The sequence below is a fragment of the Sus scrofa genome, chromosome X (genome assembly GCF_000003025.6).
Source record: "Sus scrofa isolate TJ Tabasco breed Duroc chromosome X, Sscrofa11.1, whole genome shotgun sequence".
Taxonomy (NCBI): Eukaryota; Metazoa; Chordata; class Mammalia; order Artiodactyla; family Suidae; genus Sus; species Sus scrofa.
Genome location: NC_010461.5, coordinates 111,009,550 through 111,025,671, shown reverse-complemented (window position 1 = coordinate 111,025,671; position 16,122 = coordinate 111,009,550). Strand labels below are relative to the sequence as shown.

Sequence of the window (16,122 nt, the reverse complement as noted above, 5' to 3'; positions counted from 1 at the left end):
AGGGCCTGCCCGGCCTCGGCCCCCGTCCTCCACCTCTACTCCCCAACACGGACACGCCATCTCGAGCTCCATCAACTGAGTCCCAACAACTCCATCTCTTTCCCTGAGTAGGGGGCCTAACTGTGGGCCATCAAAGGCCAAAGTGTTTCACAAACCAGTGCGCCATGATATTCAGCCACCGAGAGTCTGAGAAGTAATAAAAACGGGAAGACTGACAGTAATGCTTTTCATTCATTGAGTGCTTGCTCCAATATCAGACACTGTTATATTAAAGCAACAAGAAATAAGAGCATAATTCTGTCTAAAAACCATGATTCCAGGATATATACCATAATGAGAAAATACCGCTGGGAAGTTATCAAAAGGAATGTTCTTCCATGATTGGTGGTAGCAAAGAGGACTGATAGGAAATGTGAAGGGGCTGATCATTTAAGACAGGCCTGGGTTACTAGTCAGGCTGTGTTACTTTACCTCTCTGGGCCCTGGTTTCCTTATCTTATTAAGTGGGGATAATAATTGTCCCTATGATGTAGGCTGGTTGGGAAGAGAAATGAAATAAGCTCTGTACATTCATTGGCACACTGCCCCGTACATAAGCATTACTCAATAAATGTCAGCTGCTATTATTAGAAGGCTATTATATTATTGCTCATTATTACAAAGAAGTAGGTATAAGTTGAATCTTATCTGTAAAAGCCAGATAACACTTTTGCCTACAAGATAGGTTTCAGAGGATCCCAACCTGGGGCAATAAAATGGTTCCACATTGTATACATGCTACGCATCAGTCTATCTGCACACTCGCCCAGGCCCAGAATTAGACATTGGCACTTATTCCTTCAGTGGAAGCCATGACAGTAACAAAAAATAACATTGTCATTCCTGTAACCCTCCTTGGGAGACTGAGCTTCGAGAAAGCAATCATCATGGGAGCCCTCCCATGGCTCCGCTTGGACCTCCCCCTCCTTTTAGCGCTGCTGATGACTTCCCATGATAGAAGATGAGGGCTTTGCCAGGGAACCTCAAGAAAGCCTCGGATAAGAGCAGCGATACAAACCCCTCTTTGTTTCTTAGGTTTTCCACTATGCCAAGCTAAAGAATTTATCCTTTATCCTACTTTTCTTGATGAGAATACAGTTCCTGGGAATTCTTGGGCCAAGTAGCTACGTAAATCTAATAAGGGATATGCTACATATTTCTTTTTTTTTTTAATATTTCTAATAACACTAAAAGCCTGGAACACTTTGTGCCACTGATGAGCATATACTACAAACAGAATTCTGAATGACTATAGGTACATTAGGTGTTCTCATATATATATATATATTATATAACTATGTATATATATAACTATATATTTATATAATATATAGCACTGAGCCCAGGAAAAAAACCTTCTAACCCAACCAGTTGTATCACCAACTGCATCCAAAAGTCTAAGCAACCAAACTGGCTTTCAACACAAACAAGAATGGGATGCTTTCATATTTTTGCCCTAGGGCCAAGGGTTATCAACCCATCAACTCTGAACTGTACGATAACCTTTCAGGCACAAATGACTCCATTATGGCGACATTCATTTTGAACAGAACGCTGAGAGAGAGGATCCACCTTCAGAAACAAATTCTAGGATATGAACATCATAAACATCTTAAGGAAAAACGCAGACCAGCATTGCCGTCTAATAGAAATACAGTGCAAGCCACAGACATCATTGTGCATGCTCCAGTAGCCACGGTAAAAAAAATAGAAGCAAGTGAGATTCACAATATATTTAATTTAAAAAAATATACCAACCATGTTCTTTAAACTTGTACACAATATGAAAGTCGTTAATGAGATATTTCATATAGTTTTGGTATGAAATCTTCAAACTCCCGCATTTCATTGACACTTATGGATGCAAACTAGCCACCGATTCAAGGGTTCAGTAACCACACGTGGCCAGTGGCTGCTGTACTGAGGTGCAAATACAGCCAATCTACCGTATGAATGACTGGTTTGGAGAGCCTGCCCACCCTCACTGCCACCTCAGCCCTTCACCCTCTCGGCTGGAGCTCTCCCAGTGTCCCCACCCCTCTCTGGGACCACTCGTCCACCTGGAGTTGGAGGAAGAAGCGGGGAAAGGATGTGCTTTTCACAAATCACCTTGGAAACCCAAATCCATTTCCCGGTAGAAACAATAGCAAACAATAGTTCTGTGGCTAAGTGACATTAAGGGTTAAATAGGCTTTCCTGGGGAGGAAGGTCTGGGAACCTAATCACCATTTAGAACATTGTATCCAGGAGATCATGTGTTCCAAGCTTCCAATAGGCACACAAAGGGACCGCCTGCATCTCTCATCCACACTCCCTGTAAAAGGGAGCCGAAGACCTGCTTACAAACAGTTTTTCATTTAAGTATTTAAATTAAACCAGTTGGTTCCCTTCTTCATCCCCGCCCCCTCCCTCCCCCACAGAGCAGCGGGTCCCCCATTCTGCCCTCCCTGGGAAGCAGGTTTCTCCCTGAGACGCGGAACAGCTGCGGCGGCGGCAGCGGCGGCGGCGGCGGAGCGCTCAGTGAAACAGCCCTCTGTCTTCGGAGCAGCTCTACTTAGCGTCGGGAAGCACAGACCAACTGGAAAAGGACACTATTTGTCCTTCCCTCATGCGTGCCCTGCCCTTCTGCCATGCCTCCTTCCTCCACCCCAACCTCGAGGTCAAAGGCCATCAAATGGTCAGCACGAATGCAAAGCCTGGCAGCTTCAACTACACTTCGAGAGCTCCCCGCAGCGCACTCCGCCCTGTCCCCAGCCCACGTCAACGCACGCTTCCGCCTAAGAACCAAACAAGCTCACCGACTTCACGCCTCACCCTAGTTCTCCTCAACTCCACCTCGTGGCTCTTCATCTCGGAGAAATGCGCAAACTCCGGCTTGTGGGTTTCAATGCCGTTTGGCTATCCAGCCTCAACGAACTGCAATCTCGACTGGATAAAGTGAATTATCACTGTGTCTTGTGCATCCTCCCGCCCTCACCTCTGATCCGCTGCTTGGTTAAGGTAACACCGTTCTTGGAGTTCCCATCGTGGCTCAGTGGTAACAAACCAGACGAGAATCCATGAGGGCCTAGGTTCAATCCCTGGCCCTGTTCGGTGGGTTAAGGATTCAGCATTGCCATGAGCTGTGGTGTAGGTTGCAGACAAGGCTCGGATCCCGCGTGGCTGTGGCTGTGGCTGTGGTGTAGGCCAGCAGCTGCAGCTCCAATTCGACCCCTAGCCTGGGAACTTCCATATGCCGCAGGTGCGGCCCTAAAAAGACAAAAAAACCAAAAACAAAACACATGAGTCCACTGTTCTTGATGTCTCCTATATCTTACTTATGCTCCAGTCACCTTTTCCCAATGCCAATTCTCAAGACCCTTGATGACCAGGTCCACATCTGTTACTATTCCAATCTCCCCTTGGGCCAAGTCTTTGATTGTGTCACCTTAGACCCCTGTAACAAAGTCTGGCCCAGGGAGGGTGCTCAATGAACATACCATATATGAAAACCTAGATGGCTGGAGTAGTGACACAACGTCAGACTGATCTTCCAGAAACATCGCATCACTTTTATCACATCACTACAACGGTAATCAAAGTCAGACCAACAGCTACCTTCAGGGGATGAAGGGATTGAGGATGAAGCAAGAGGCATTTTCTGGGTTAATGGAAACATTCTGTATCTTAGCCGTAAATATTTAAAAATACATCAAGGGAGTTCCCGTCGTGGCGCAGTGGTTAACGAATCCGACTAGGAACCATGAGGTTGCGGGTTCGGTCCCTGCCCTTGCTCAGTGGGTTAAGGATCCGGCGTTGCCGTGAGCTGTGGTGTAGGTTGCAGACGCGGCTCGGATCCCGCGTTGCTGTGGCTCTGGCGTAGGCCGGTGGCTACAGCTCCGATTCGACCCCTAGCCTGGGAACCTCCATATGCCGCGGGAGCGGCCCAAGAAATAGCAACAACAACAACAACAACAAAAAAAGACAAAGGACAAAAAAAATAAATAAAAATACATCAAGTCGTTAAGACGGATATATTTCACTATATATCAGTTATAATTCAATAAACAAAAAAGGAGGGACACATATATATTAGCCTTGTAAAAATACAATTCTACCACATTATAAACCTGAACCTACGTGAAAACACCCACTGTAACAAACATTAAACACATCAAATTGTTAAAGTGATTGCTTGCTGGGGAAAGTGGTGGAAATGGGGGAGGGGGGCTGGAGAGTTTCACACTTACATACTGCTTGAAATCTTCTATTTATTGAGCACCTACTAAAATCCAGGCACTCCTTTAGGTGCGGGGTGGGGGTGCAAACATGAGTCCCCAAAGACCTCACATTAGGGAGACCTAGATGAACCTGCTAATCACCATATGATGTACTAATTGCCAGAGTTAAGTTCTGGACAGAGTGTTAAGGGCTCAGAGTGGGAGTTGTGACACTGTTTGCAGTAGGGCTGGGCAGAGGGACAGGATGGCTTTTGCCAATGTAAAATGAAGGGCTGAGGCACGTCAGGCCAACCAGTGTGTCCCAGGCAGAGGGAACATCATACGCAATGGCACAGAAGCAAGAGGCGTGATGAGTTTAGAGAAGATGGCTAAGTACTTATTGTGGCTGGAGCCCGAAGTCCAGAGAAGACAGTGGAGAGCCACTGTTGGGCAGGCCAGGCTAAGGAGTTTGGATTTTATTCTGAAATATAATGGGGAGCCATCGGAGACTTTTCAGTAGGGGAATGACTTTGTATTTGGCCTTAAGAATGATCAATCTAGGAGTTCCTGCTGTGGTGCAGTAGCTTAAGAATCTGACTGCATGCAGCACTATTCACAATAGCCAGGACATGGAAACAACCCAAATGTCCATCAACAGATGATTGGATTCGGAAGATGTGGTATATATACACAATGGAATACTACTCAGCCATAAAAAAAGAATGACATAATGCCATTTGCAGCAACATGGATGGAACTAGAGAACCTCATACGGAGTGAAATGAGCCAGAAAGACAAAGACAAATACCATATGATATCACTTATAACTGGAATCTAATATCCAGCACAAATGAACATCTCCTCAGAAAAGAAAATCATGGACTTGGAGAAGAGACTTGTGGCTGCCTGATGGGAGGGGGAGGGAGTGGGAGGGATCGGGAGCTTGGGCTTATCAGACGCAACTTAGAATAGATTTATGGGAGTTCCCGTCGTGGCGCAGTGGTTAACGAATCCGACTAGGAACCATGAGGTTGCAGGTTCGATCCCTGCCCTTGCTCAGTGGGTTGACGATCCGGCGTTGCCGTGAGCTGTGGTGGAGGTTGCAGACACGGCTCGGATCCCGCGTTGCTGCGGCTCTGGCGTAGGCCGGTGGCTACAGCTCCGATTCAACCCCTAGCCTGGGAACCTCCATATGCCGCGGGAGCGGCCCAAGAAATAGCAACAATAACAACAACAACAACAACAAAAAGAAAAGACAAAAGACAAAAGACAAAAAAAAAAAAAAAAGAGTAGATTTACAAGGAGATCCTGCTGAGTAGCATTGAGAACTTTGTCTAGATACTCATGTTGCAACAGAACAAAGGGTGGGGGAAAAAATGTAATTGTAATGTATACATGTAAGGATAACCTGACCCCCTTGCTGTACAGTGGGGAAAAAAAAAAATCTGACTGCAGTGGCTCACTGTGGAGACACGAGTTTGATCCCCATCCTGGGGCAGTGAGTTAAAGCTTGCAGCTGCGGCTGGGATTCAATGCCTGGCCCGGGGAACTTCCATATGCTGTGGGTACAGCCATTTAAAAAAAAAAAAAAAAAAAGACCAGTCCAGTGACAATGAGGGTGAAGTGGAAAGCAAGACCAAAAGTTGGGAGGCCAAGTGAGTGGGTGCTGCAGCAATGGGCCAGGCGAGGAATGATAAACGTTGAAACAAGGGAAGAGCAAAGAGGAAGGAATGCACACAAGAGGGGTTTAAGATACAGAACAGACAGGAGCCCATCGTCTTCTCAGCACTGCCCAGGCATCCTCCAGCTGATGCCTGGCCTGAAAACAGCAGTTTCTCCCTTGCCCAGAGACCCAGTCTTCTCTCAATAACTCTTTCCTTTTCTTTCTTCTTTTAAAGTTTGTAATTTATTAAAGTATAATTGATTTACAATGTTGGGCCCATTTCTGCTATATAGCATAGTGACCCAGGCATACATATATATACATTCTTTTTCTCATACTATCTTCCATCATGTCCTGTCCCAAGAGATTGGATCTAGTTCCCTAAACTGTACAGTAGGACCTCATTGCTTATCCATTCTAAATGTAATAGCACTATTCACAGTAGCCAAGACATGAAAACAACCTAAATTTCCACTGAAAGACGAATGGATTAAGGAGATGTGGCACATATATGCAATGGAATATTACTCAGCCATAAAAAGAACAAAATAATGCCATTTGCGGCAACATGGATGCAACTAGAGATTATCCTACTAAGTGAAGTAAGTCAGAAAGAGAAAGAGAAATACTTTGATATCACTTATATGTGGAATCTAAAATATGACCAAATGAACCTATCTACAAAACAGAAACAGACTCACAGACATAGAGAACAGACATGAGGTTGCCGAGGGGGAGGGGATGGGGTGGGATGGACAGGGAGTTTGGGGTTGGTAGATGCAAACTATTTAATCTTTCCTTTTTTTAAAAATAAGGAATATTTTATTCACTGCAAAACAAACAAAAGTGCAGATAAATATAGTGGCGTATATTTGACCACTGGAGGGTTATCTGTGTAAGCTTTCATTAAAGTGCTAATTCCTCCATCTTCCACTCTTACTTATATAAAAGAAAAGCGCAATCAAAGGACCTTATTCCCAGGAGTTCCCACTGTGGCTCAGCGGTAACAAACCCGACTAGTGTCCATGAGGATGCAGGTTTGATCCCTGGCCTCGCTCAGTGAGTTAAGGATCCGGCACTGCCGTGAGCTGTGGTGTAGGTCGCAGACGAGGCTCGGATCCCGCATTGCAGTGGCTGTGTTGTAGGCCGGCAGCTGTAGCTCCGATTTGACCCCTAGCCTGGGAACCTCCTTATGCCGCGGGTGAGGCCCTAAAAAGAAGGGAAAAAAAAAAAAAAAAAAGAAGGACCTCATTCCTAAAATTCTTCCCAGTAAACTATATTTAAGCCATCGGTTGGATAAAAGTCTGTAAGCATTTGTTTTTCATGTATGTTATGTATAACTGAGAGATAACACTGTATTAGTTTCAGGTGTTCAACATCATGATTTGATATTTGTATATACTGCAAAACGATCACCACAATAAGTCTAGTTAACATCCACTACCACACACAGTCACAACATTTTTTTTCTTTTTTCTTATGATGAGAACTTTAAACATTTACTCTTTCAATTTTGAAATATACAATATCATGTTATTAACTATAGTCATCATACTGTACATTTCATCCCATGACTTATTTATTTTATACCTGGAGGTTTGTACCTTTGTCCACTTTGCCCAGCCTCCAATCCCCACCTCTGGCAACCCCCAAACTGTTCTCGGTATATATGTGCCTGTCTGGATTTGGTTTGGTTTTAGAGTCCACACATAAGATCATGTGGTATTTGTCTTTCTCTGTCTATTTCACTTGCCATAATGCCCTTGAGGTGCATCCATGTCGTCACAACAAGTAAGATTTCCTTCTTTTTACAGCTGTATAATATTCCATTGTATGTATGTATACACTACATTTCCTTTATCCATTTATACATCAATGGATACCTAGGTTATTTCCATATCTTGGCTATTGTAAACAAGTTGTAATGAACACGGGGGTAGGTTTATCGTTACAGATAAAATTAGTTACTTAGGTAGGGTTATCATTTTCATTTTCTTCAGATAAATACTCAGAAGTGGAGTTGTTATGTCACATGTGAGTCCTATTCTTTAATTTTTTGAGGAGCCTCCACACGGTTTTCCATAGTGGCTGCAGCAATTTCCATTCCCACCAACAGAGCATGAGGGGTCGCTTTTCTCCACGGCCTCACCGACACTTACTATTTCTTGTCTTTTTTAAAAATAGCTATTCTAACAGGTGTGAGGGGATATTTCAGTGTGGTTTAATTTGCATTTCCCTGCTGATTAGCGACGCTGAGCATCTTTTCATGTACCTGTTGGCCGTCTGTATGTCTTCTTTGAAAAAATGTCTATTCAGATCCTCTGCTCATTTTTTAATCGGATTTTTTTTGGGGGTTTTGCTATTGAGTTATATGAGTTCTTTCTATATTTTGGATATTAACCCTTATCAGATAAAATTTGCAAAGATTTTCTCCCATTCAGCAGGTTGCCTTTTTCATTTTGCTGATGATTTCTTTTCCTTTTTAAAATTTCCAGTTAACTATCATCGATCACATGCTTCAAATGGCCAGCGAGGAAGGTGAAAAACAAGAAAGTTCAGGGGGGAAACAATTAATCATAAAGGCTGATGCACCATGTTTGTGGCGTTTTGCGTTTTCAATGCCATGTCCTTTGCCTCAGGCTGTTGTCACAGGCCACGTTGCTACTGTTTCCCCCCGGAAGCACTTTCCCTTCTTCCAACCACAATGAAAGGCTCCCCTAGAAGTCACTTATTTTCCAAATAAGGCACATAAAATATACTCTTGGACATATGAAAAAAGCCTTAGTTAAAACACCAATAAATGTTTGAGATACAGATCATTTAAAAAAAACCATAGGTTTGCTTCCTAAATCGGTAAGCCAAAATGCTGCCTTTTGCTGACACATGTGGACAAAAGCAGGCCGACAGCAGTAAGCAAGGATGACTGCAGGATGTGAAAAAGCAACTCTTGGAACTCCCATCGTGGCTCAGCCGAAATGAATCTGACTAGGAACCATGAGGTTTCGGGTTCGATCCCTGGCCTCGATCAGTGGGTTGAGGATCCAGCATTGCTGTGGCTGTGGTGTAGGCCGGCAGCTATAGCTCTGATTTGACCCCTAGCCTGGGAACCTCCATATGCCGTGGGAGTGGCCATAAAAAGCAAAAAAAAAAAAAGTAACTCTCAAGGGAAATTTTCACTTTTTCAAATGCTCTCTGTTTCCAATTACAGACTTGGGATATTTCTTTGAAACACCCCTTCCTATTTATTTTTTTTTTTAAAAAGGCCACAATTTACACATGTGTTTTGGCTATTTTTGGGGAAATGAATTTTTCCCAGAAAAAATTTTTGTGGGAAAATGAATTTTTATGTTTTTCTTCAAAAGTTTTCCTTCAATAAAAAAGAAATAATTTTAAGAAAGTAGCTTCAAACATCAAACTATTGTGAATCTTATTATATATCCAGCCTCGTGGCTCACTTTCTTCTTGGTGCCCTTAACTTGCTCAAAGTTAGTAGTAGTGACAAGCTTACCTCTGCTATTCACTGAATAAAAGGAAATTATGACTCATAGCAAAACAAAACACACAAGACAGCAGAACCTCGGCCAAAACTACTAAGAACTATTATACCAAAAAAAAAAAAACCCACAAAAAACCATGTATTAGTCTCATAAGGATACACTGGAAATTTTAAAATATTTAACAGCTTCTCCTAGCTGTGTACACTAAAGATACCATTGTATAAATGTAGTGTTAACACTTGTGACACTATGTATAAAACCTGTCTTCAGAGCCACACTTGAAACATATGTAGCACAAAATACTTGCATTTTTGTATGCTTTGTATATGGTTCCCCAAAATCAAACTTAATTCCATCCATGTCAAGCTGACTGCAAATAACAGGTATGACTAATTTTAAAAGCGCACAGAGCCATGTCCTAAGGGGTATGCAGCAAGAAGCTACTAAGTCCTGGGTTAAATACTGTATTCACATACTCCACAGTACACTTGAGTGAAAAATTCCAGTCCCCGTAACTTTTCACAACAAGATTTATTGTCCGAGCTTGTAAGTGGATATACTGGGAATTGTTCCACGCCTATTAGGAAAAAAAAAAAAAAAAAAAAAAAAAAAAAAAAAAAAAAAAAAAAAACCTCCCAACCAAATGCACAGCTCGAGCCTGTTACAACACCAATAGAACTGAATCGTCTACTAGGGAGAAAAAAAATTTTGGTTTTGCAGCGTTTAGAGTCGGATATAACCAAGACCCTGAGAAATAAGTAAGCAGTTACTTTGAGAAGAGATAAACAATGGCCCTCTAACCGTAGAGAACTGAAAAATGCACTTCATGTTATTCTGCAGAGGAGTAAGTTACAAATAAAACCCTATCTAACATCACTTTGCTGAAAGGACCTCAGGCTCCTAGTGAAGAATGCAGTTTTAAGTAGGAACTAAGACGCCTGCTGACAATCAAATAAAGACCTATTTGATAATCAGTGTGACAGAAAACAGACATTTATGGCTCCCAGCTATTAGCAAGTGAAAGATTAGACTAAATTTTAAGAAAAATTCACCAGATGTTCTAAAATTTCAGACCTTCCAAAATGGCTAGCTCCTAAACGCAAAAGAACAAATAGTTACCACATGCTGAGGGGAGGGTTGGGGTGGGCAGGAGGAAGGGACTGAGAGAGGCGCAAGAGAAAGAAAATGCTACGAAAATATGGCATATCATTAGCAATTCGGGTACAGAGAGCAAAATGACACGAATATCATTAAGATTGGGAACCATTTCCTGACACAGGTAGTTAGCATGTAAGATTAAAATGAAAAAACCTGAATGACTTTGGAAAAGCACAAAGAGCAAATAAGAAGATAACTAATGATTTTAATCAAAAGTATGATACAAAGTATCTTCCCATACCTGTGCTGCATAAGGGGAAAAAAAAAGATCAAACTCAACTTGGAGGAATGTTTTTTACTTTAGGAAAAAATGTGGTATACAAGATGGCTAGATAAAAAGAGCTACCAGATAAAATTTCCACTAAAAACAAAATCCAACTTTTCCCCTCTCTTCACAGAACTATCTGGAGCCTCAAAAAATACCATGGATAAGCTGCACGGCCACTAAAAATTTTAAGTATGAGGACTATGTGGCAACACGGAATAATTCATAGAACAAAATAGGTGGAAAAGGCAGAACTGAAAGTAGTGTGTACACTACGATGACAATGCTAGGTAGAAAGCTGCAATGATTAGATGGCTGTAAATATTTCCATGAAAGTTTTATAGATCAAAAGTCGTTTTTCAACGACTAGTCTTAGCATTCAGGAAAATGTTAAATAATTTATTCCTTTAAAGAAAAAAAACAAAGCACGCTGCTTTGTAGTATATTCTTTTTACTACTTCAAACTAAAGAGGATTTCAAATGGCCACACTACAAACGGTGGGTTCTTATCTGTCTTAGTCCTCAAAGGGTGTAGACTTTCAGACTTAGGATGGACAAACATCTGCTTTTCTATGTGGGAAAAAAAAAAATGGTCACACCCTGTAGGAAACTGACATGTTTAAAAAGCTTATGGCATTCTTAAAGATGTCTCCTTGCTCCATTTTTTTTTCTAACTAGATAAATCAAAAACTGAAAACAAACCAGAGAAACCAGAACGGTTTTAAGGGGAACCTACTAATCAAACTGTTAACTGAAGCTACGAGTTACAAAAGTAAAGCCTCTCTTTGGTTTTACTTCTGAAGGAACGCTCTCTTTAGCCAACTATTCAGTTTGGTAGGTTCCATTATTTTAAGCACTTCACTCGGCTAAAACGGATTACAACACTTCCAGCGCCTCCGCGGCACTATTAAGATCATTCTGAAGGACGGCATCTAGCAAAAGACGTCGCGGATTATGGTAATATATTTTTAAAATTTCAATATGCAAGCAGGACACTTGTGCAGGTTGATTTAATAGTCTGAGTTCTGCTTTATGGGGCTACTGCAAGCAAAGCAGTCCTTTATCTCCTCGCCATTAGGAACGTAAATTAACTACCCCACAGAGATGAAGTCCCCCCTACTTCCCTCTTGTAGGTCAGACCCCTGCAGATCAAGTCATCGAATCTGACTCTTTTACTAGCACGCAGCCAAGTCCTTCCCTTCCTTCCTTTCTTTTCCCTGGACAAATCCCTAGGTGACTAACACAAACCCAATGTCTGATGTAAATAGGTAGGCCAGGTCCCTAAAAAGCTCTGTCCCGGTGGGTTGCGACTCGGCATCTCCCCGCCCCGCCCCGTCGCGGCTCGGGTGGAATCGCCAATGAGACACTAACAGTAGCTAAGGTAACAGAGCCGGGCTTAACCGGACTCATTCTGGAGGAGAAGTGAAAAGAGTTTCTCCCGGTCGGGGGTTGGGAGGCTGGCTCCGCGGACGGATTTTCCATTGGGTGGGGTGGGTTAGCGACCACAGAAGCGCAAAAGCAGGAGTCTAATCTCTGAAGGCCGGCGGCCGGCTCTGCCACGCTCTCAGCAGGAAGGGGAGGGGAGCGGGAGGAAGGAGGGGGGAGGAGCCGCGGCGGAGGGCGGGAGGGGGGAGGAGGGGCCGGGGGAGGAGCCGCGGCGGAGGGCGGGAGGGGAGGGGCAGGGGAGGAGCCTGGGCTCCAGCGGGGGAGGAGCCGCGGCGGAGGGCGGGAGGGCCGGAGGGGGGCGGGGGAGGAGCCGGGACTCCAGGAAAACCCGCGCGCGGAGTCCGCCGCACCTCGGGGCGGAGTCGCCGGCTCCGCCCGGCCCCTCGGCTGCCGCCGCTCTCCGTGCGCCCCGAAGGGGCGGGCCCGCCCGCAGCCTCCCTCCGGGCCCTCCTTCCCCTCTCCTCCCTCCCCTCCCTCCTTTCCATCTCAGCAGCGCCCTCGGTCTCCCTCTCCGGCTCATACAAAAGCAAAATGTCCGCCATCTTCCGAGGCGGCTGCGCCCGTCGCCGCCACCGGCCGGGCTCCCCGGCGCTTTCTGCCCGGGACCGCCCTTCCCCCGCCCTCCTCCCCGACCCCCGGCGCCGCGGCTCCTCCGAAGCCGCGGAGGCACCACTCCTCCCGCCCTCGCCCCCACTCCGCCCCGCCCGCCCCGCCGGGCGACGCAGGACCGCCTCGGGCGGGGGCAGGAGGGCTCGGCTGGTCAGGCCGACCAGCTCCCGCTTCCCGCCCGGCCCACCCCCTGGATGGCCCCTTTACCTTGATGCAGTACGGGGGTTCGTCGTAGGTGACCAGCATGTACCTGTCTCCGCGGCTGGCCGGGTCCCGGGCGCGCAGCTGCGGGACGAGGGATGACGGAGGGGGCCGCGAAGGGAAGGAGGGAGGAGGGGGCGATAGCAACGTTACAGAAGCATCTAAATCCACCCCCCCCCATCCCTCGGGAACTCTCTCCATCGCTCCCCTCCCCTCCCTTTACCTTCAAGAATAACTCCACAGCGCCTTTGGCAATGTCCAAATAGGAGGTGCCCAGGTCAGTGCGCTGGTTCATAGAGGCGGACGTGTCTATGAGGAACAGCAGGATGGGCATCTTCCCCCGCACCCCTGGCTCCGCTCCCCACTCTCCTGGCCCTCTTGCCCTCACTGCCGCGTACTGCCACCCGAACCCTCAACTCTTGCAGAGCCAGGGTGCAGGGAGCAAGAGGAAGAGGGGGAGACGGGACGGGACGGATGGAACTGCTCCTGGCCTCCTCTTTTCTGCAGCCCCACCTCCTCTCCCTCCGGGGGAACTTGAAAGTGTGAGCGTGTGTAGCCCTCGGGGCCCTCCCCCTTCCTCTCTTCTGCCACCACTACTGCTGCCGCCGCCGCTGCCGCCGCCGCCGCCGCAGGGACTACTGCCCAAGCATCCACGCTCACTGAAGCGCTCGCCCCAGACTGAGAGCTGTCTCTGTTCACCGACACACAACTTCTGTCCGCTCACCTACCACGGGTACCATGTGACCAGAACCCACGCCATTGGCTGCCAATTATGTGGTATTTGCATATTCATTAGATGACAGGGCAAGGGGAGGGGTTTGGGCGAACCCTGGGAGTTGAAGTTTGAACCCAGGCAGGGGGTAAGGGGAAATGTTAAGGACCCTCCTTTAAAGGACTTGGAAGCTGTTAGGACACTTAGGGTGGTTTGAATGGATTTTTCTCTTGCTCTTCTTCAAAGACGATAATTCGAAAGGAAGAGTGAATTTGAGCAACAGTTGTGCAGAAGTACAGAAACCGAGGCTTGGACAGGCAGCCCAGAAAACGCTTTGGTAACTGCAATCGATCAATCCTGCCCGTGCTTTCGAGAAGCAGCAAACTTCTACTCGCGTTCCTTCATATCCCACTCCACTCGCGGTCAGTATTTCTAAGTCGGTTTCTGGCCCTGCATTCCACATATATCTACTTAGAAAGGAAACGAAAACTTAGACACGGTTACCTAAACTGGCCTTTTGTGTGCACATACTTCTTCGGTTTCATTGAGCACTTTGAAGTATTGGCCTGCCTGCAATAATTGGTCTGCACGGTCTTTACACATGGAAGGTTTGTCGCACTGGATTCTGATTCGACTCATTTATTAAGCACCTATGAAGTGTCAGCCACCCACCTTACTCTCATTTAGTCTTTGAAATAATTGTGATAGATGCCATTATATTCAATTTTCAGTAAGGGAAAGTGCAGCTCAGCGAGACGAGGCCAACACTGAGGGATGTTCTCAGATCTGGCTCTAGGGAGAGGCTCAATAAGTGGCCCACCCCGCTTGGCTGACTGCTTCAAGTAACATCAACTTTAAATAAGGGCGTGGGAGCTCCCTGGTGGCTCAACAGGTTGAGGATCCAGCGTTGTCACTGCTGTAGCTCTGGTTACTGTTGCGGCACAGGTTCAATCTCTGGCTCCAAACTTCCACATGCCGTGGGCCAGGCCATAAATAAAAAAGAAAGACCTGTGTATTCCTAGCAGTATGTTATACACAATGTGGAATCCTGAATGAGTTCACAACTTCACTTGATGTGTTCCCTGTAATATAATATATAATATATAAATTCAATAACATTTCTGTAAAAATAAGATTTCAGAAGAGGCCATACAGCAATATTTGAATCCGGGACAAACAAGTGATGCAAATAAAAAATGCAGTGCAAGCACTGGACCAAAGATCGAGACGTTCAGGAGGGTTCCTGGATGAGGCACTAAGCAGGAAGGGAGGGGTTCTGGATTGAAAGGAATGATGTGAACCGAAATTCAGCCAGAGGTGGACATGTGCCTGGCCCAAAGCAGGCCCGTCTGGTAGGAATAAATGGATGAAGAAGACACTCTAAGCCCCCATTTCCATTCTGATACAAATACTATGAGAGAAGGGCAATGCCAGCAAGGGCTAGGCGGCTAAAAGCACAGGACCGGCGATGGCCAGTGTGTTCCTTTTCTCCTGCTGTGTAACCAGTTACCACAAATCCAGCCATTAGAGCAACATACACATTGGTTACCTCACAGTTGCCGTGAGTCAGGGGTCCGGGCATGGTTAGCTCGATTCTCTGCTCAGTCCCCCAAGACTGCCATCAAGGTGTCAGCCAAGCTCTGGGTTTTTTTTTTTTTTTTTTAATTATAGTTGATTTACAATGTTCTGTCAATTTCTGCTGGACAGCAAAGTGACCCAATTATACATATGCATACACTTTTCTCATAATATTTTCCATTATGCTCCATCACAAGCGATTGGATGTCGTTCCCTGTGCTCTGCAGCAGGACCTCATTGCTTCTCCATCCAAATGCAAGTTGCATCTACTAACCCCAGATCCCCAGTCCATCCCACTCCCTCCTCCTCCCCCTTGGCAACCACAAGTCTGTTCTCCATGTCCATGAGTTTGTTTCTTTTCTGTAGATAGGTTCATTTGTGCCATATATTAGATTCCAGATATAAATGATATCATATGGCATTTGTCTTTCCCTTTCTGACCTTAGTATGAGAATCTCTAGTTCCTTCCATGTTGCTGCAAATGGCATTATTTTATTCTTAGGTCAGTCTCCCAAGGCAATAGAAATACAAATAAAAATAAACCGATGGGACCTAATCAAACTTAGAAGCTTTTGCACAGCAAAGGAAACCATTAAACAACAACAACACAAAAGACAGGCTGTGTTTTCATCTGAAAAAGAATCGGCTTCCAAGATGAAGCTGAATCCTGAATCCTGAATGGATGCTCCCAGAATTCATCTCCTTGTGGCCATCTGCTGGGGGAGGCCTCCCACTGTAGGCTGTTCACAGTAGGC

At 45.5% G+C, this 16,122-nt stretch overlaps 1 protein-coding gene across 15 annotated transcripts in view; it reads right to left on the bottom strand.

Moving 5' to 3' along the window:
• Positions 1 to 13,812, bottom strand: part of INTS6L (integrator complex subunit 6 like) — a 61,080-nt gene extending 47,268 nt beyond the window's left edge. For 4 of the 15 annotated variants that reach the window (XM_013991006.2, XM_013991009.2, XM_021080866.1 and 1 more), the window contains exon 1: positions 13,084 to 13,290. In XM_013991006.2, coding sequence (XP_013846460.1) covers positions 13,084 to 13,278 — 195 coding nt within the window. In that variant the 5' untranslated portion in view covers positions 13,279 to 13,290. Of the gene's footprint in view, positions 1 to 13,083 lie in introns of all 15 variants that reach the window. The other 11 variants (XM_021080864.1, XM_021080869.1, XM_021080863.1 and 8 more) reach the window with 7 other exon arrangements.